An 18,910-nucleotide genomic window follows, 5' to 3' on the forward strand; every position below is an offset into this window, starting at 1 on the left:
AAAAACAAACTGAGGGTTCTAGAGGGGAGGGGGGTGGGAGGATGGGTTAGCCTGGTGGTGGGTATTGAGGAGGGCACATTCTGCATGGAGCACTGGGTGTTATGCACAAACAATGAATCATGGAACACTTCATCTAAAACTAATGATGTAATGTATGGGGATTAACATAAGAATAAAAATAAATAAATAAATAAATAAAGCAATTCCATTCAAAACCCCCAAAGTTAGGGGTGGATGGGATGTAGGAGGGGGGTGAGGGGGAATTGTCCTACAACACACGAAGGTTTATTACAAAGAGATAAGAGTGAAGACTGGTATTGGAGCCGACAAGAGCAACTATACCAATACGACATAATAGAAAGCCCCTAAACAGACCCATGTACATATGGAAACTTGATCTATGACAAAAAATGGCATTGCATACATGCCCAGTGGGGAAAGGATGGATTATTTCCTAAACATGACACTGAGATGTTGGGGCATCTGCAGAAGAAGAAATATACATGGCCAAAAAACATAGGAAAGATACACAACTTCTCAGCAATCAGGCAATGAGAAGGCATTTAATGCCGGGGGAGGAGTATGGAGACCTTTCAAGATAGCAGGACTAGCCTTTTCTTTCTCAAGCTGGGAGGCATATATAGCTATAGATATCTTAGTAAATAAAAGGTTTGACTAATTTAAAATAATAGTAATATATGGTATATAGTTAGAACTCAGTTTCGCCTAACGTGAAACAAATCAATTCAAGAAGGGTTTGTCCCCTTTACACCCGCCAAAAATGCAGACCCGAGTGTTTAGCAAATTTCCATTTGGTTTTTTAAAAAGGTAATTTAATATACGCGTTCATGCTTTGTTTGTGTGTCACAAAATCTCTCTAACGATAACCACAAGAAACTAGTAGTAATGACTGCCTCTGGGCAGGGAATGTGGAACAGGGACGGGAGGGGTATTTCTCACTGGACATCATTTACATAATTTGAATTTTTCTCTTGTGCATCTGTTACCTAATGGAAGGCTCTTGGGAGGCCCTGGGGTGGTTGCGCTCAAGCCAAGGCTGAAGCTGCAGACCCACAGAGTACCAATCCTCGCCTAGCTGCATTTTCTCATGATTTCTAAAATGGGCATTTTTGCAGGACTTGGTGGTGGAGAGCAGGGATGCCTTTTAATATAGTCCATTAAAATAGCTCAGGGGCCGGGGAGGGGACTGGAGAACCAGGGCGAACTGGATACCCTTATTTGGGAGGAGGTTCCTTGACTGTGAATCAAGGGCAGGGAACCCACCCCCATCCCCAGCACCCCTCCCCGGCAGGACACTCCAAGCCTGTAGACCTGCGCCCTGATCTTTGCTCTGGAAACTGATCCAGCTTTCCTAAGTAGCCGATCAGAAGAGTAGAGGGGCTCTCTGATAATGAGGGTGGCAGAAAAGGGTCCGCGCTTCCCCGCCTCCCGGGAGACGACAGGGGTCGACAGGGCCAGGCAAGAGGTCCTAAAATCTCAGCTCGAGAAATCACCCCCGCCTCCTGCTTTTGTTGGGCCAGGGTTCCAGAACAAAGCGGTGGAAGGGGTCTGCGGGGTGGTTCCGGCGCACGTCTACTCCCCTCCCTCTAGTCCCGGCCCCCGGAGAGGCTCGCCGAGCAGTAAAAACTACAACTCCCAGCAGTCCCGCCCGCGCCGGCGCGCAGCCGCGGAGCAGAGGCTGCCGGGAGCGCGTCCCGGAGACCGGGCGAGCGCGCCGGGCGGAAGTCGGCCGCCCGCAGGGTCCCGGCCTTGCCGCAGGGAGGCCCCGCCGCCCGCGGGCCCCGGAGCCAGTCTGCACCGGGTGAGTGACAGCTGCACCCGCGGCCGCCGCGCCCTGCCTCGCGACGGGCCCACGCCGCCGCCCTCCCACCCTGCCACGTCCCGCCCCCGGCCCTCAGACTCCCGAGAAACGGTCTCCTTCATCCGACGGGCGGCGGACACCTCCCCCTCCGACTTGAGAGACACCCACCTTGACTGACTCACAGGACTCTCACTGGCTCTGACTCGTGCGGGACACCTGCCCTCCCCCCCCCCCGACGAGTGCGGGACACCTGCCCCCTCTGACTAGCGTGGGACATCCCCCCCTCCGACTCAGGGGACTCCTACCCGGCTCTGACTCTTTCCTCCTCTGACTTGAGGGATTCTTCCCCCTCTGACCATCGTGGGACAACTTTGGACCCTGGAGGACTCCTCCTTTTCCTGACTCACGGGGAGTCCAATCCCTTCCTGCCCCCCCCCGCCCCATGATCACCCCTTCTGTGATTGCCGCGTCTCTCCTCTCCCACTAGGGAGCCCTCCCCTCTCAGTGGGGTACTTTGTCACACCTGCAGCAGGCCAACCTCCCCAAACCCAGGCCTCACCTGCCTTCCTGTGGCAGCCAGACTGTCCACCCTCCTCCCGCTCCTCCATCTGGCCTGATCCTCTCATCCCTGGGTTGTGGCGCCTCCGGCTCCATCCCTGTTGCATGGTGCCTTCCCTCTGCCCTGTGTGTCTCCAGGCTTGGCGGGCCCCGGGACTCGCAGTCACTCTCCTGTCTGCCAGGTCCAGCCTTCTCCCAGGCACCTTAGTGTCCCCGGGAAACCACCGTCTCTTAGCACACCAGCCTCACTGGTCACTGTTGTCCTAGAGTGCATGCTTGACTGCTAGCACGTTTTCCACAAAGCGTAGGTTTGGGACCATGCGTCGGCTGATGTCAGCTGACTCTTGCTGGCTCCTCAGTGTAAGGACCAAAACTTGGCAAAAGCATAGGGTCACAGGAGAGTCCGTGAAGAGGAAGCAGGTGCTGCAGCCTCTCCTTCCTCTCCCTTTTCAGAGCTGTACGGGACAGATCTCACCCTCCCCCCGCCCGAGCTCCCAGCCCCACCCAGAGGCCACTGAGCAGGACAGTCCAACCTGGACCTGAGGGCTCAGCGGCCAGCGGCCTCCCGGGGCCCCTCCCTGACAGCCTCAATCAGCCTTCTATTCTGGCCTCCAGGGCCCCACTGAAAGATACACTGATGGGCCAGTCTTCTCCCCTCTGGACTGGGGCGGGTGTCTCACCCTGGGCGGGGTGGGCTGGGGGAGTGGGGAGGACTCCCGTGAAGCGTGCGTTTGTTCAGGCAGTGGCCTGGAGACTGAGCAGTCTCGGTGTTCTCACAGGACCTGATCGTAGAAGGCGTGTTACGCCCCAGGGCAGTGAAGAAAGTCCTAGACTTGCAAGTGTATAGGAGCCACTTTGTGTCCCCTATGATCCTCAGTCGAGGTGTCCATCTGAGCATTTGATGCCTTCTGTAGCTAAAGCCTTCTTCCCCCTAAAACTGTCCCCCGACTGTGGTTCCGGCCACACTTTCACGGCCACAGCCGGCTAGTGGATGTGTTGGTTTCAGCTGTTGGTGCAACTGTGCACCTCATCCACCCTGCTTCCTGAGCCACAGAGGTGATGCGGACAGACCCGGAGTGTGACGGGAGCAGGCCTCGCTCTGGTGGTGTGCCCCCCCATTCCCTGTGTGTGGCCTCTGAGGTGGGCTTGGGCAGGCTCACAAGTACCCAGCCCCTTTCATCTGAGTCTTAAGACCCTCTGGGCAGCTGTGTGGCATCCTCACGGCAGCCGCCTGGAGTCGCTGTGCAGATACCTGAGTGTTTCCTCTTTCAAAAACAGCATCTCAGATCTGAGACAGCGGTCCAGCATCCTGAAATGGATCAGCACCGTTACGGGGACGTCATTTCTGTATCGTGTAGACATTTGTGGAATGGTACCTGGGACACTGGAGGGAAAATTTAACAAGTGCTCTTTTCCTTTCACTGATACTGTGGACTGTGGCTTTAGGACTTTAATGTGGATTTTCCTTCTCATGAGACCAAGACAGTTATTTAGACAAAAACATCCTGATAATAGGGAAATCTGGGAAGATGTTCAGTTTTTCTTTTTGTCTATGTTTCTTTTTTTTTTTTTTTTTAAGATTTTATTTATTTATTTGAGACAGAGAGAATGAGAGAGAGCACATGAGAGGGGGAAGGGTCAGAGGGAGAAGCAGGCTCCCTGCCGAGCAGGGAGCCCGATGCGGGACTCGATCCCGGGACTCCAGGATCATGACCTGAGCCGAAGGCAGTCGCTTAACCAACTGAGCCACCCAGGTGCCCTTGTCTATGTTTCTTTTGACTCCTGCTTGTTTATCTGTAACAAGTGCAGTCATTACCTGGAACTCACAGCTTGGGGTTTCCAAGCAGAGTGCCGCTGCGTCCATGTTCACCTGGGGCATGCCGTGGGGAACGAGGCATCACGCAGACCCTGAGTGACAGTGTGGAAGTGTTAGATCCCAGTGCATCCAGAATGGCTGCAGGGGGTCCTGCCGGGCTGTGTGCGTCCTGCCCTGCTGACCACTGTGTCCGAGGGCCCGGCCCTGGGGAAAACAGGACAGAAGATGGGTTCGGGCAGGTGCAACCCCACTGATTTGGGTGGATGGTGGAGTTTTTATCGCGTCCCCTTATTTTCAGGCTCTCTGGAAAACAACCCTGATAATGGGGAGTGTTGTTTGGGACGTGGCTTTCGACTGGAAGGGTAACTTTTTGCTGAAAGTCCTCATGACGTATAATCTTGACACTACAACGTCACACACAGCCCTCCTGTGATGTAGTAAATGCAAACGGTGCCGGGCCCTGGAGCTGTGCCACCCACGCCATGGACAAAGCTGTGCGTGGGCGGTCCAGCCCCTGGGAAAGCTGGACATCCTTTCCCTGTCTCCCTTCTGTGGTTGGCAGAATAACAGCCCCCCAAGATGTCCACGTCCTAACCCCCAGAACCTGCAAGTATGTGACGTGACAAGGGGGGTCGAAGGTAGCAGATGGAAGGAAGGGTGCTCATCAGCTGACCTTGAACTAGGAAGCGCATCCTGGATTATCTAGGTGGGCCCAGTGTAATCATGGCTGGAGGAAGTAGAAAACAGAGGCAGAAGAGCAGGGGTGGGGGTAGCAGAGAGACGCAGAGACGCGATGTTGCTGCTTGGAAGGTGAGGAGGGGCTGCAAGTCAAGCACCGCCCGCACCTCTAGAAGCAGGAGCCGTCCAGGAGGAGGGTTCCCTGTGGGAGCCCCTGATTTTAGCCCAGTGGGGCCCGTCAGACTTCCGTCCTGCAGGGCTGTGAATAAGTGTGTGGTGTCAGGCCGCCGCATCTGCACGGAGTGCTCACAGCAGCGGTAGAAACCCCACTTCTCTCAGGTGCTTGGCTTATAAACAAAACACAGCTGAAAAAGAAGTTATCCTGAGCTGTGTTTAACTTGCTTCAGGAAGCAGTCATGAGTACCTGCTGTATGCAGAGTAAGGGGGTGGGAGGCGCAGAGTCTCAGCCATTAAGGAAACTGCTATCAGGGAGGAGGACCTCAGTTAGTCCCTGAAGGACAGACTTGGCTAGTGTGACTTGTTCCTTCCTGGTTTCCTTCTGCTTCTCACCCCCGTCCAAATTCGAAATGAAATTTTCAAGTACAATACAGTCTTGGTGAGTCCAAAGCAGGAGAATGCCTTGAATTGGGTAACATTTTCACGGAGCCTGGCCCGCAGTGGGTGTTTGATGTTCACTCCACTGAGACACACCCACACTCTTGGAGACTCTGAAGCCCCGGGCCTCTGTGTCACTCTGACGAGCGCAGGGTCAATAGCTGATCTCTTTCCTCTCCAGCCAGGAAGTGCACGTAGGCAGAAAGCAGAGTGGGGACTCTGACCTGCCTGCCGTCTGGACATGAGCTCTGGAGGACCGTTCAGTTCACAGACCGCGGTGGGGAAGGGGAGGCAGCCGCTGTGCAGGACGGAGGGCCTGAGGAGCCCAGGCACAGTCTGAGGGGGGAGGCAGAAGAGGCCTCCTTATCTCAGTGCTGTGCTCTTGCTTCCTGCCCCTCCTAGATCCTGAAAGGGAGGAGTTTTACTCTAGCAGCTGCAGTTAAACCTGCTTGTTCTGCCACCTGCCACACACCTGAAGGAAGAGGAGAAGGAGACCCTCTAGGCTGTGGGCTGTGTTGGGAATGGCTGCCACCTTTCATTCGAGCCTTCTGTAGAGTCCTGTGGTGGGCCTAAGGATGGCCTGAGAAGGTAGGGGTGGCCGCTCCCCCCAAGGGCCAGGACAGGAGCGTCTCCCTGGCAGTGCCACTCCCCTTGGAGTCCAGGGACCCACTTGGGAGTGGAAAGACACAGGGTTACACCTTGCTGTTTCAGGCCTGTGTTATAAGGAAGTACTGGTGAAAGAAACCAGAAATGTAGCGGTGTCAGTGAGCCATTCTTGACACCTGTCTGAAAAAGAGGGGGTGGGGAAGGCAGTTGGGCCTGGAGCAGCCTGGGTGGTGGTGATTCCTCTGGGTGGCTCTTTCCAGGGACCTTGCCCTGCAGCGTGGCTTGCGCGGGAGAAAGGAAGCCAGCAGGGGTGCAGTCCCCGGGGGATTCTGAACGGGAGAGAACTGGTTGCAGGCCCACCTGGACAGGCGAGTGTGGCCAGCCTGTCCGTGTCCGGACGTGACGTTTTACCGTAGCAGCTTGGTTCTAATTTTCCTGGAGATACAAAGTCAGCCCATTAGGCTGCAGGTGCTGGGGCTGACAACCTTCTTGTCACAATATAGCAAATATTTAAACTGCTTAGAGCTTTCAGGGGCGTGGGCAAGGAGAGAGCTTCACACGGGCCCCTCTTCTGGGAGCAGCTTTGTCCATTTTATACTCCCCTTCGCTGGCACATTTCAGTTGGTGTTCATGGCTGGAAGTTTGGGGGTGGGGGGGTTGGTTTTGGTTTTGTTTTTAAATAAAAACACAAGCTCTTGTTCTGCACAAGACAGGCAGCTCACCGTCATCTGGGTGTGAGCCAGCCTGGGGTTGTGGAGAACAAATGGGGGAGCTGAGGAGTTTGTCCTTTAGTGGGACAGCTTTGGGATCTGGCAAAGAACTTTGATCCAGATTCACTTTTTAGAAAAATCATTCTATCAGTTGTGTGGAGGATGGATTTGAGAGGGTCTAGACCAGGGACCTGCACACTTTTTCTGTGGAGGTTCAGGTAGTCCATATGTTCAACTTCGCGGGCTGTAGAGTCCTTCACATTGCTGCCATGCTCAGTACGTACAGGATGGGCCAGCCCCTTCTCCTCAGGTTTACTTACAAAGCTGGGCCCTCTGGGCAGGTGGGCAGAGGTGCTAGCGAAGTGATGAGGGAAGCAGGCAGACAGGAGCAGGCCATCTGTGCCGCGTTCTGCAGCATCTGACTCAGCTGGCTGCGCGGCTCTGGGCACTGTTCTACCACAGTTTACATGCGAAGGAGCTGAGGCCCAGAGATGCCAGCTGGAGCAGCTGGTGAATGGCCTAGTGCTGGTTGGACCTGGATGGTCTAGATCACCAGGAGGCCATGGTGGGGTGGGACCCAAATCCAGAGCCGGGGTACAGACCAGACCAGTAAGGGCGCCTGGCACCTGCTGGGATATGAGGAGGCAAGAAAGTGATCCAGCTGTTCCCTAGGATCTTTCTGAGGTCTGGGAGTGTCCTTGGCTGGCCAGTAAATTCCTGAGGGAGCCCGTTCTGGTGCCTGCAGGCAGACGAGGAGGCTCAGCAGCTGGGCCTGCTGGGCCTGGAATTCAGGGGACAGGTGCAGGCTAGGAAGGCGTGGGGAGCCCTCACTGTGTGGTTGTGCCCCTGGAGATGGAGATCATCTCAGGGAAGATTCAGAAGAGGTGGGTGGCAGGGAAGGACCTACAGCCTCGGGGGCTGAGGAGAGACAGGAGGAAGAGGATCTGGGAGAGTGTCACTGTGCAGTCTCACAGTCCCTGCTGGCAGGAGGTTTAGCCGTGGGACATGGAGCATCCTGGAGGGACCAAGGGGTGGTTGCTCTTCCAGGGTGGTGAGGGACAGGGAGGGACCAAGGTGTCACAGGGTTGGGAGGGGTTCTCTCTCCATTTATTCAGAATCGGAGCTTCACCATTGCTCTTCAGGATGGTGAGGGACAGGGAGGGACCAAGGTGTCAGGGGTTAGGGGTGGTTCTCTGTTCACTCATGGATAATCACTCATCTACAATATTTATTGGGTGCTTTCAGCATACCTGAGAGTATAATCTGGGATCAAATGGCCACTCGGGTGGCAGATTTGGACACGTATGTAGAAGGTGAAGGAACCAGAAGAGCAGGCATAGCTGAACTGTCCCCAAGCAGCAGGATGGGGGCTCTTTTTTCCTGGAGCGCCTGGACCAGGGCCAGGCAGCCTGATGCATGGGAGGTGTGGCCCTAGGGGCTCCACCCTCGGTCCCCACATCATCTGCGGGAAGCCAGCGGGCAGAAGATGTGACGAGTGACCAGTGGCAGGATGGCGACTCAGGAACAGAGAGGGGGCAGACCAGGGTCAGTAGGACGACACATCAGTGATGACACCAGGCTACCACTCCGTGTGACAGCCAGGGGCCAGATGCAGGGCTGTGGATTTGTGGTCTGACCGAGGTGGGGCCCGGGGCTGGAGCTGATGGGCTGTTGAAGGTGTGGGCGTATTTGTCGTTCCTTCGGCAAATGTGTGCGGAGTTTCCACTGTTGGCCCCACCGTGGGCCAGGGGAGTAAGCTCGCCGTGGGCCAGTCCCTGCCCAGTGGCACTAAGGCAGAGCTGAAGTAATTACGTAAGTTGCAGAGGGCGGTGAAGAGAAGGAGCTGGCTGCCATGCTGGGGAGTGGGCAGGCACGCGGGGGCCGGCCCCGGGGGGAGCGAGCAGTCAAGTCTTCCTGAAGGACATCCAGAAAAGAAAGTGAGGCAGCCGGGCAGGGGTGCATGAGGCCCGCAGGGGCGGTCGGCTGCAGAGGAGCCAGCTCAGAGGGGTGAAGTCCCCCGGCAGGGGCCCCATGGTGGCGAGGGTTTACTCCTACAGCACGCGGTGACGTGGTCTGATCTGCTCGCGTGGATAGCAGGGGTCGCTGGCTGGGGGGGACAAGCAGGTCAGCAGGGAGGGGCGTGGCAGCAGGTGTGGGGGGAGAGCTGGGAGGGGTGACCGAATCAACAGGCCTGCTGTCAGAGCAGCTGCTGTGGAAGGAGGGGGGTGCCATGCCTAGGGTGCTCAAGGTGCTCGTGGTTCAGAACTTTTGGTCGCAGTATAATCTCGCACAGAAAAGGGCATCTCCCAGGATTTCAGTGAAAGTTTTGCCCCTGGGCACCTGCGAATGTGGAGGCTCCCCCATCACCAGCACTATTCCTGAGGGGAGTTGGGGGCGAGGAGGTGTGGGGAGAGGGAGTAAGACTTACTTGGCAGTCGTAAGTTCTGAATGCGTTAGGAATCCAGGCAGAATTTGGAACAGGAGGTGAGATGTAGGAGTTGAGAGCTCAGCGGCCACGTCATGCGGGAGGATGGACGCTGGGTGGCTTGGGCCCAGCCGTGGTTTGTGAAGGCCTGGGGTTGGGCGCAGCAGAGGAGGGGCAGCGGCCGGGACCCCCCTGTTTCCCAGCCAAGAAGGCTCAGCCACCAGCTCTGTGGCCACAACCGAGCCGATTCCTGGGAAGGAGGGAGCCCTTGCCCAGGAGGGAAGCCTGGGACCAGCACCTGAGGTGAGAAGCCGGAGAGCTTCCCGAGCCTGCCCCACCCCCCACCCCCCGCATGGCACCCTCCTGGTGCCTTGCTCGCTCCTTAGAGGTCCCTTTTCAGCACCTGATCCTATGGTCAAAACCTAAACATCTGTCCAAAAGCAAGAGAAGAGAAGGGCTGGCTTCCACGTGGAACCATTGCCATGTTTTTCCACCCTCGGCGCCAGCGGCCTGTGGTGCGGACAGGAGCTCCTCAGTGGCCCCTGCAGGCGGGCTGCATGGACTGGGGCGCAGGGGAGGGGCCCGGGTGGTGTGGAGCTGCCCAGTCCCCGCCCTTCCCCGCTGCCGCCTGGCAGTGAGAGGACCATCTGCCCCTGAAGTCCCGCTGTTGGTTGTTTGGGGGCAGGAGGCAGAAATGCCCCTGTGGTCCAGGCCAGGGGACTGTCTTGGGCCGGGACAGACTGAGTGACAGCTCAAGCCAGAGCCTGAGAGGCGCAGCCCAGGGCTGATGCTCCGCTGATTCTGCTCCCCCAGCTTGGCAGCTGCCCTGAGACAGACGCTGGCCTGGCACCGCTGTGGCCACGCCGGCCAGGCTGCGTGGCCTACGCTGGGGACGTGAGTGGGGGGCTGTGGCCACGCCGGCCAGGCTGCGTGGCCTACGCTGGGGACGTGAGTGGGGGGCAGGTGGTGCAAAACCGCACTCCCGGCACCTCGGGAGCGGGGCCAGGGGCCCAGGCCAAGCCAGGCCCCAGGTGAGGCCAGCCGTCCTTGGGGGCCAGTGTGCTGATGCTGGGCTCCAGGCTGTGAGGGCCGGCCAGACGCTGCATTAATAGAAGGGCGCCAGAGGACAGACTTTGTCAAAAACAGAAGTATTTCTGTTTAGCTTAATCTGTTTTTTTTTTTTTTTTAATTTTTTATTTATTCATTTGAGACACAGAGATACAGAGAGAGAGAACATGAGCAGAGAGAGAGGCAGAGGGAGAGGGAGAAGCAGGCTCCCCGCTGAGCCAGGAGCCCGTTGTGGGGCTTGATCCCAGGACCCTGGGATCATGACCTGAGCCGAAGGCAGACGCTTAACCATCTGAGCCACCCAGGCGCCCCTTAGCTTAATCTGTTTTATACTTATATTAATATTACAGAAACCTAGCCCAGGAGGAAGTCAAGCCTCACTGGGTGAGCATGCATCCGCTCTGTGCGCTGTCCTAGGAGCGCAGGACGCAGCGGAGCGCGCTGATAGCTACGCAGCGTGATGTTGCCGGGGTGGCAGATGCTGAGGAAGGCGATACGGGGGTGCTGTTGGGAGCAGAGCCCTCAGGGAGAGCTTCTCGAATGAGGTGACATTTGATGAGCACACACATCTGGGCCCTCTCTGCTGCCCTGTCCTGTCCAGACCCCTCAGCACCCCCACTGCCTCCCTCACCTGCTGCTGCTCCCTCTTTCTGAGCTGGTAAAGCACCAGCCTACGCAGAACTTGCCCTCACTGAGCTTTCTATCTTGTCATTTGAGACAGCAGAGGAGATGGAATAATTGTGCTTTGGAGAGACTTCTCCCTCTACTGAATAAGAGTAAATAAAGATATTGCTAGAATCAGGGTTTAATTAAGCCAAAGAAGTAATAATAGCCACCAAGTAGTGGCCGTGCAGTTCTGGGAAAGGCAGCCTTCAGGCCGTGCACCTTCAGGTAATTAGAAAGCCACTGTGCTTTGCAGGTCGCTGACCCCTGTCCTCTCTGTCTGGGTGCCCAGGTCCCGCCTGCCCTTCAGTCTGATGCCCATCCAGCCCTCCAACCACCTGGAATGGAATGAGCCTATGCACTCCCTCCGGATAAGTGTAGGGGGCCTTCCGGTGCTGGCGTCCATGACCAAGGCAGCAGATCCCCGCTTCCGCCCCCGCTGGAAAGTGATCCTGCCATCCTTTGTGGGCGCTGCTGTCCTCTGGCTGCTGTACTCCCACCGCCCGCCCCCAGGCAGGCCCCCCGCACCCAACGCCCACAACTGGAGGCTCAGCCAGGCACCTGCTGACCGGTATAATGACACCTACCCCCTGTCTGCCCCCCAGAGGACGCCGGGTGGGACTCGGTTCCGAATCGCAGTTATTGCTGACTTGGACACAGAGTCTAGAGCCCAAGAGGAAAATACCTGGTTCAGTTACCTGAAGAAGGGCTACTTGACCCTGTCAGACAGCGGGGACAAGGTGGCTGTGGAGTGGGACAAAGGCCACGGGGTCCTCGAGTCCCACCTAGCTGAAAAGGGGCGGGGCATGGAGCTGTCTGAGCTGATTGTCTTCAACGGGAGACTCTACTCTGTGGACGACCGGACAGGGGTCATCTACCAGATCGAGGGCACCAAAGCCGTGCCGTGGGTGATTCTGTCCGATGGCGATGGAACCGTGGGGAAAGGTAAGTCGGGCCCTCTCTTTCTCCCGGCTTTGGCTGGGGTGTTGGGGGACAGGTTTGGGTTGACTGTCTGCCAGTTTGGTTTGCACACATGTGTGGTAAAGCATTCACACGACCAGGAGGAGGGACCACTGGGTAGAGCCATCTCCCTCCTGCTTCTGACCCACGGCCGCCCCACCCCAGGGCCAGCCTCACACCAGTCGTCTCTACAGTAGGAGCTTGTTCCTAGAAGACTGGCCGGGAAGCGGGTCCCTTCCAGGAGAAGTTTGTGGGCCCTGTCCTCTGCCGCTCTCGGTGCTCCTGGGAACGAGTCCCTTCTTATATCTTCAAAGGTATCTTCAGAGCACGCGGGAATGACAGCCCCCAAGCGTCTTACCTTTAAAGCCATGGTGTCAGATTGCTCCCATTTTGAACTGAGACTTTATTGGTAAACATAGGCAGTCTAGCACTCCTTTCTGAAAACACAGCAGCAGGAGGGTCTGTGCATGAGTGGCAGTGACTGCGCCCGAGTGGGATCCGAGCTTGGAAATCCTCTGTGACCCACTGCTCTGCCGTGTGCTGGAAAGGAATTACCGCTTTCAGGCAGCGGGGAGCACAGAGCTCTAAGAGAGAGCCAGAGTGGCTCCCCGGATGGGGAAGGGGCAGGGAGGCGCTGGGCGCGGGCGGGGGGAGCTGACAAAAGCCTCTGTGCTTGCCCCCGCTCCCTCGGGGGGTGGGGTGTCTGCACCCTCCAGGAAGCTAAATGCTGCAGGCCTCTCTCAGGTCAGAAAAGCAACTAGCTGGGCCCATGAGGCACACGCTGTCTGCCAGCCCTCCCCGCGGCGAGAAAACCCCTTCAGTGCTTGCCCACGCCTGGGGCAATGGGCAGGGCACTCTCTGGACCAAGTTTCAGAGAAGATACTGGTTGCCCACTTCCTGCCTTAGTCTGTCAGCATTTATGGGCAGCCATTGTAGTTCTGTTCTTCACCATTGGATCAGGAAGAAAGCAGAGGCTTGGGTTGTCCTGTGGTCAGTTCATCAGAAAGGATGGAAGGCCAGATAATGGAGAGGGTCTTTTCTCCAAAGTGACCCGGGGGAGCTGGCGAGGCCCCTGGGACCACACGAACTCAGCAGGTCCCTCCAGAGCCACCTGCAGAGAAGCATTCTGCAGGCTGCTGCCATTTCTCGGGGCGGGCTGCAGCTCTGGGTCTTCAGGACCAGCAAGAAGCTTGCAAAACATCTGGGAAAGCAAGCACAATTTAGAACACAGGGTGCAGGGGGATAGCATTCCACACAGCCTGAGTGCACTGCAGCCTTCAAATTGGGCTCACAGCAAATAAACCTGTCTAAGAGGATAAATGCACTGATCGGAGCGAACTCTGTGAGCCCCCACCAGCCCCTCTTAGCTCCGGCTACTGGCACTTCCCCTGCTCTTAGTGGGCACCAGGCACGGTTGTGAGGAAACGCTCTCTGCCGTAATAATAACCCCAAGCGCTTCCTCTTGCCCTGGGTTGGAGGTGATCCTGAGGTTGGGGCATACAGCTTGAGAAACAGAGCTTGGGGATCAGAGGAGATTGACAAGTGGCTGGCTGGGCCTTTGGGAGTGGAGGGGTAGGTGAGGTGCCAGCAGCAGGAGCCTTTTGAATCAGTTTGGGAAAGGCTGTTCCAGCAGAGGGTTCCTAGATCGAGTGGCCAAAGAGAATGTGACCGGTCCTAGAGGGTGGGGAGGGGGGAGAATAGAAGGCGGAGGGAGGTGCCCGGCTGCTGACCCTCTGGGAATGGAGCCCTGAGCCAGGCTGTCCTGCCCCCCACCCTCTCATCATTGCCTCGCGGGAGGTCCATCATGGGTGACCTCTGATGCCTAAGGCTGCTGGACCCCACAGGAACCTGGGGAGCCGAGGGGTGGCTGTCATCTCAGGCATGCCCCCTTGTCTCCCTGTCCCCAGGCTTCAAAGCAGAGTGGCTGGCTGTGAAGGACGAGCATCTGTATGTGGGCGGCCTGGGCAAGGAGTGGACCACCAGCACGGGGGAAGTGATGAACGAAAACCCTGAGTGGGTAAAGGTGGTGGGCAGCAGAGGCAGCGTGAACCATGAGAACTGGGTGTCCAGCTACAGCGCTCTGCGGGCCGCTGCAGGGATCCAGCCTCCAGGTAAGGGACTGGCCCCGCCTGGGGGGCATTTGACAGATGCTGGTGTGCTGCGCGCGCGCTTCCTCCGAGCGTTTGCTTCAAACCACAGCAGTGTCGTTTCGGGCTCAGTTTTGATGATTTCTGTCTGTGATGACTGCTCCCAGTAGGCCAGTGGCTTCTGGGGACAAATGAGCCATTTGCTCTTCCTTCACTCGCCCCGACAGATTGCCTCCCGCTGTCTCAGACTGCAGCCCCCTCCTGCCTGAGCTCTCTGGCTGTTCCCTGAGGGCGGGGCCTGGGCCTCGCCCCTGACCCAGTAGAAGCAAGGTGGACAGGGCTTGGGCTCTTCGCCTCGCCTTCCAAGAGTTGTCGTGGTTTGTGGTGGGGAGTCGTGGGATGCTCGGAGCGGCCAGGCAGCTCTAGGCTTGGGGAGCATGAAGCTGAGGACATTGCTTCACCCCCAGATAGAGGGTATGCTACTTCCTTTTCAACTTGAAGGCAGCCTCTCCCCCAACCCCGATCTCTGCCTCACCAGTCAAACCCGCTTGTTTATCTCGCTCCCTTCCCCCGGCCCCGCCCTCTGTGTTCCTTAGCACCAGGGAGGCGGAAATGCAGACAGAACTCATGGCCACAGGTGACCAGAGATGGGGCGCCAGGGACAGAACGGCCTGTGTGGTCTTTGTTACTCTGGGTAATCGAGAACGAGGACAGGTGGAGAGGCCTGTAGGACAGAGGGAGGTCTGAAGAGGATCGAACAGGGACGCTGCCCCAGTGGACGGGACAGGCCACCTCACAGCGTCGGCAGCGGGAAGCCTGTGCGGGGACGGAGGAGCTGCAGGCGCGCTCCTGCGTGGCGGACGGTCCTGCCCACACCCAGTCGGCGGCGGGGCGGGGCCAGGCCCACCGGGTGGGCTGGTGACCTGTGGGTCTGTCGTGTGTCCCCAGGCTACCTCATTCACGAGTCTGCCTGCTGGAGTGACACGCTGCAGCGATGGTTCTTCCTGCCGCGCCGGGCCAGCCACGAGCGGTACAGCGAGAAGGATGACGAGTACAAGGGCACCAACCTGCTCCTGAGTGCTGCCCAGGACTTTGGCGACATCTCCGTCAGCCGTGTGGGGGAGGTGGTCCCCACGCACGGCTTCTCCTCCTTCAAGTTCATCCCCAACACTGACGACCAGATCATTGTGGCCCTCAAGTCTGAGGAGGACAGGGGCAAGATCGCCACCTACATCATGGCCTTCACACTGGACGGGCGCTTCCTACTGCCAGAGACCAAGATCGGCAACGTGAAATATGAAGGAATAGAGTTCATTTAAATTTACAAAACTCAAACCGGCAAGGCCCAGAGGTGGACAGTTTTCAGCTCCATCAGGACTCGAATTTTATAAAAACCAGAGGACTGCACTTTTCTTTGGTGTTTTGTTTTGCTTTTTTTTCCTTTTTGAAACTCCGAGGTGTGTGCCTGATTCAGGGAGTTCAGCCCCAGGGTGCCTGGAGCGACGAAGCCCAGAGTCCTCGGAGCTGGGAAAGGGGCCTGGTCCCCGCAGTGCACTGACCCGTGTGTGCGCTGCCATCTGGTGGTGGGAGCTGGTCCCTGCAGGAATCCTAAGCTGGGACCCCTCCTTTGTAACCCGGCCTCGCCCTTCTTCCATCCGACCTTCCTTTCTCCTCTTTCTGTTTGTTCTTCCATTCAATAAATGTTTCTTGAGCTCCTACTATGTGTCAAGCACTGTGCTCCCTCTGGGAACGAAATAGCGAGTCCGAAGTGGACCTGCCCGTCAGGAACTCCCAGGCCACCTCCTTTTCTTCCTTCTTCGTGAACTTCGTGCATTAAATCCACTTCTCCAAGTTCCTGGAAAAGAATCTGTCTACACTGCAGAGAATTATAGGGCTGTGTGGGTGAGGGCAGGCCTCCAGGGACGCATCTGCCCAAATTCTGCAGGAAAGGACACAAGCTTGCTCGTTTGTCCTCAGCCTCACATCAGACAGTCTCCACTTCATGTGATCCACTCCAGTTTTTCCCTTCAGGAAAATTCTGTGGCCATGCAGCACTTTGAAGTTGTAATTATTAACTTAATTGAACCAATTTCCTTTCTCGGAATCACCAAATCTGATCACACAGAGCAAAGTCCCATAGTTAACAACTTCATTTCCAGCGGTGGAGGAGATTGGAATTAGGTTCTGACAGTTGGTAAGACAAGTTTTTAAGCGTTTCCAAGTCCTTGGTCAAAGGACACAAAGGTAAAACATTGCTTTTTATGAGCAACTCTCAGAAGTTGTCATGCCTTTAAAGACTTCCACAAATGATTATCTTACTTCCTGACCCAAGTGGCACCCTACGTTCTGCCACGCCCGCCCTGGGTCCTGGGCACTGAGCTCTGTCCTCCGGGGGTTAGCAATGACGCCCTCCTGGCCCGATGGCTTCTGTCCCCTGACCCTTTATTCCCCCTTCTCTGGGGAGCTTTGAAGTCTTTTCTCTGGAAACTTCGCACAAACCCTGCTTGTCTGCGTCCCTTGGCCTCTTCTCCATGCTCCAGGACAAAGGCAGAGGGTTTAGGACAGGTCAGCCAGGACTGGAGCCAAGAAGGGCCCCACCATCAGCCCACAGCGCCCCTTTCCTGAAGTTCCCTGTCCCCTCAGGAGGATGTGGGGTGCCGTGATGGCCCAGGAAGGGCCATCAGACTTTTCTCACAGACTCTAATACAGCTGCTAGGAAGGAACCCAGTGAGGATCCCTTTTGCGCTGCTGTGTTTCTTCCAGTATAAAATATCTAGCAAAAGAATGTGACACGTTTCTCTGGAACTCGGCTCTTGCTGGACATAGCCTGGAAGGCCCGAGTCTTTTCTGACTTTGCCTGGCCGAGCACCCCAACCCACTTCCTTGATAAATGTCACTGATGTTGGGGCTGTGAGTTTTTAAGACACAGGCGAAGTGAGGAAGGTTGGAGGACTTGGGACAGTCACTCAGTTGAGACCTGTCAGCCATGGCCTAGGTGCCCCGAAGAGCATTCTCACCATCAGTGATTTTCGACTCTTTTAAAGCTAGACATTTTTTTGTTTCTCTATCTGCTGCTGTCAGCATAATGATTGTGTTCCTTCCAACTGGAGCCATTGTTTTGTAAACAATAAAGTGCCAGAGGGGACTGTGTGTTCTCTTTGTCGCCTGGTCTGTGTTGGCTGGGGGCCAAGGGCCTGGGCGGCTCACAGAAAGGTGCGCTCTGTCCTTCTGTTTGGGGCCTGGGGTCTGACATGCCATGGGAGTTCATGGGACAGGCACCACTGCAGACGGGGAAGGACTTTTCTGGAAAATGAATCATCCAGTCCCGACTTTTCCTGAATCTGAGGAAGCGCTTTTGGTCGTGGTGGTTAAGAATATGACTGTGAAGTCACTCGCAGGCTCCAGTCCTGGCCCTGACACTGGTGCTGTGTGACCTGGGACAGCTTATCTAACTTCTCTGTCCTTTGCATTCCTCATCTGTAAAGGGAAGATGCTGTCGTGAGTAGCCCCTGATGCTTAGTGTGCACTCGCCCGCTCTGTGGAGCACTCCGGATGATTGGGTGATGAGGAGGATCCCAAGAAAGAGGTCTAGACCCGTTAGGGCTTTGTTAGTGTGACTGTGAAGCTGCAGGGATGAGACCATTCCCAAGGGCGTGCAGGATCCTAGGAAGCTCTACATCGAAGCCTCAGGAGCACTGGAAAGGGAGGGGCTGATGAAGAAGAGAGGCCTAAACTGGAATAGGAGGAACCACGAGAGTGTGATGTCTTAAAGCCAAGTGTGCCCGCAGTTCCTTTGTCTCTTCAGACCCTCCCTGCCCCTTCTCCTCCCCTCCCTGCTCTGGTCCCCAGAGACTGACCTGAGTGAGCCTCACCTGTGCCCTCAGCGAAGATTCTGACTGGCAGGAGGGAGGAGGATGAGCTGGGGGTCCCCGATTCCCTCCCGCAGGGTTGCCTCCGGCACGATCTCACAAGGCAAGTCCCTCTACTCTCAGCCTACGCTCCAGTGACTGCTCCCTGCCCTCATTCCTCTGGCCTGAGAGTGATCTGAGCTCCAGATACCACTCTACCCCTTGTGGTGTCCCTACCCCTGCTCACTCACACCTTGTAAATAGCCCCTTTCTTAAAGCCTCCTTAGTGACCCCAATTTGGAGCCATCTGTTTCCTGCTGGGAGCCTAACCCATCAAATACTGGGGGGAGGTCAAGTAAGAAGATCTGGAAGTATCTGTGGACTGAGCAACGAGGAGGACCTGGTGTTCTTGGCAGTCCTCGCGAGAACAGTTCCAGGAGAGCCGTGAGGGAGATGCCAGAGTGTGTCAGCCTGGGGTGGGACCAGACAGGGAGTTGCCAATGGAGGAGCAAGGAACTGAAAACCAGCCCTCGGCCCTCTGAGAGGCCATGAGCCTCTGGACTCACACAGGTGGTGGCTTTGGCCCACATGGTACTCTCATCTGTTCAGCACATAACTGATCAGCAAAAAGAAAACTCCCAAAAGCCACATTGGAACTAAGTGAAAAAAAGTGACATTAATTTCTTCCCGAATGTTAATCCTGTCATGTGCACTTTGAATTGGTAAGTTTCAAAGTAAATTGTACCTTAATAAAATTGTTAAAAAGATCTAAATAAAACAAAAATAAAATGCCTTCACACAAAGAAAATTCTGAGCACAGATGGTTTTACTGGTGAATTGTACCAAAGATTTAAAGAAGAAATTATACCAAGCCCACACAAAATCTTCCATGATTTTGGACACTTCCCAACTCATTTTATGAGGGCATCACTATCCTGATACCAAAACCAGACAAATATATTACAAAAAAAGAAAAATCTAGACCAGTATCCCTCACGGACATAGATGCAAAAATCTTTGGCAAAAGTTTAGCTGGTTGAATCCAGCTGTATAT

General features: G+C 56.1%; 1 protein-coding gene across 2 annotated transcripts; it reads left to right on the top strand.

The window, feature by feature from the left end:
• Positions 1–1,671: 1,671 nt before the first annotated feature.
• On the top strand, positions 1,672–17,158 carry CANT1 (calcium activated nucleotidase 1). 2 transcript variants are annotated; one of them, XM_006745512.3, is made up of 4 exons: positions 1,672–1,822; positions 11,254–11,906; positions 13,829–14,032; positions 14,957–17,158. In XM_006745512.3, the coding sequence occupies exons 2-4, from the start codon at positions 11,276–11,278 to the stop codon at positions 15,325–15,327; spliced, it is 1,206 nt and encodes a 401-aa protein (XP_006745575.1). In that variant the 5' UTR covers positions 1,672–1,822; positions 11,254–11,275; the 3' UTR covers positions 15,328–17,158. The 2 variants fall into 2 exon arrangements, with proteins under 2 accessions (XP_006745575.1, XP_081660474.1); XM_081804348.1 differs by lacking the exon at positions 1,672–1,822 and adding an exon at positions 5,913–6,077.
• The last annotated feature ends 1,752 nt before the right edge of the window (positions 17,159–18,910 follow it).

This window comes from Leptonychotes weddellii, chromosome 15 (assembly GCF_054177405.1).
Source record: "Leptonychotes weddellii isolate Sample4059 chromosome 15, ASM5417740v2, whole genome shotgun sequence".
Taxonomy (NCBI): domain Eukaryota; kingdom Metazoa; phylum Chordata; class Mammalia; order Carnivora; family Phocidae; genus Leptonychotes; species Leptonychotes weddellii.

Excerpts from the sequence above, each read along its gene's own strand:
- CANT1 (XM_006745512.3), top strand. The coding sequence starts at position 11,276 with ATGCCCATCCAGCCCTCCAACCACCTGGAATGGAATGAGCCTATGCAC. Across the intron at positions 11,907-13,828 it reads CGATGGAACCGTGGGGAAAG|GCTTCAAAGCAGAGTGGCTG; the intron begins GTAAGTCGGGCC and ends CCCTGTCCCCAG. Across the intron at positions 14,033-14,956 it reads TGCAGGGATCCAGCCTCCAG|GCTACCTCATTCACGAGTCT; the intron begins GTAAGGGACTGG and ends GTGTGTCCCCAG.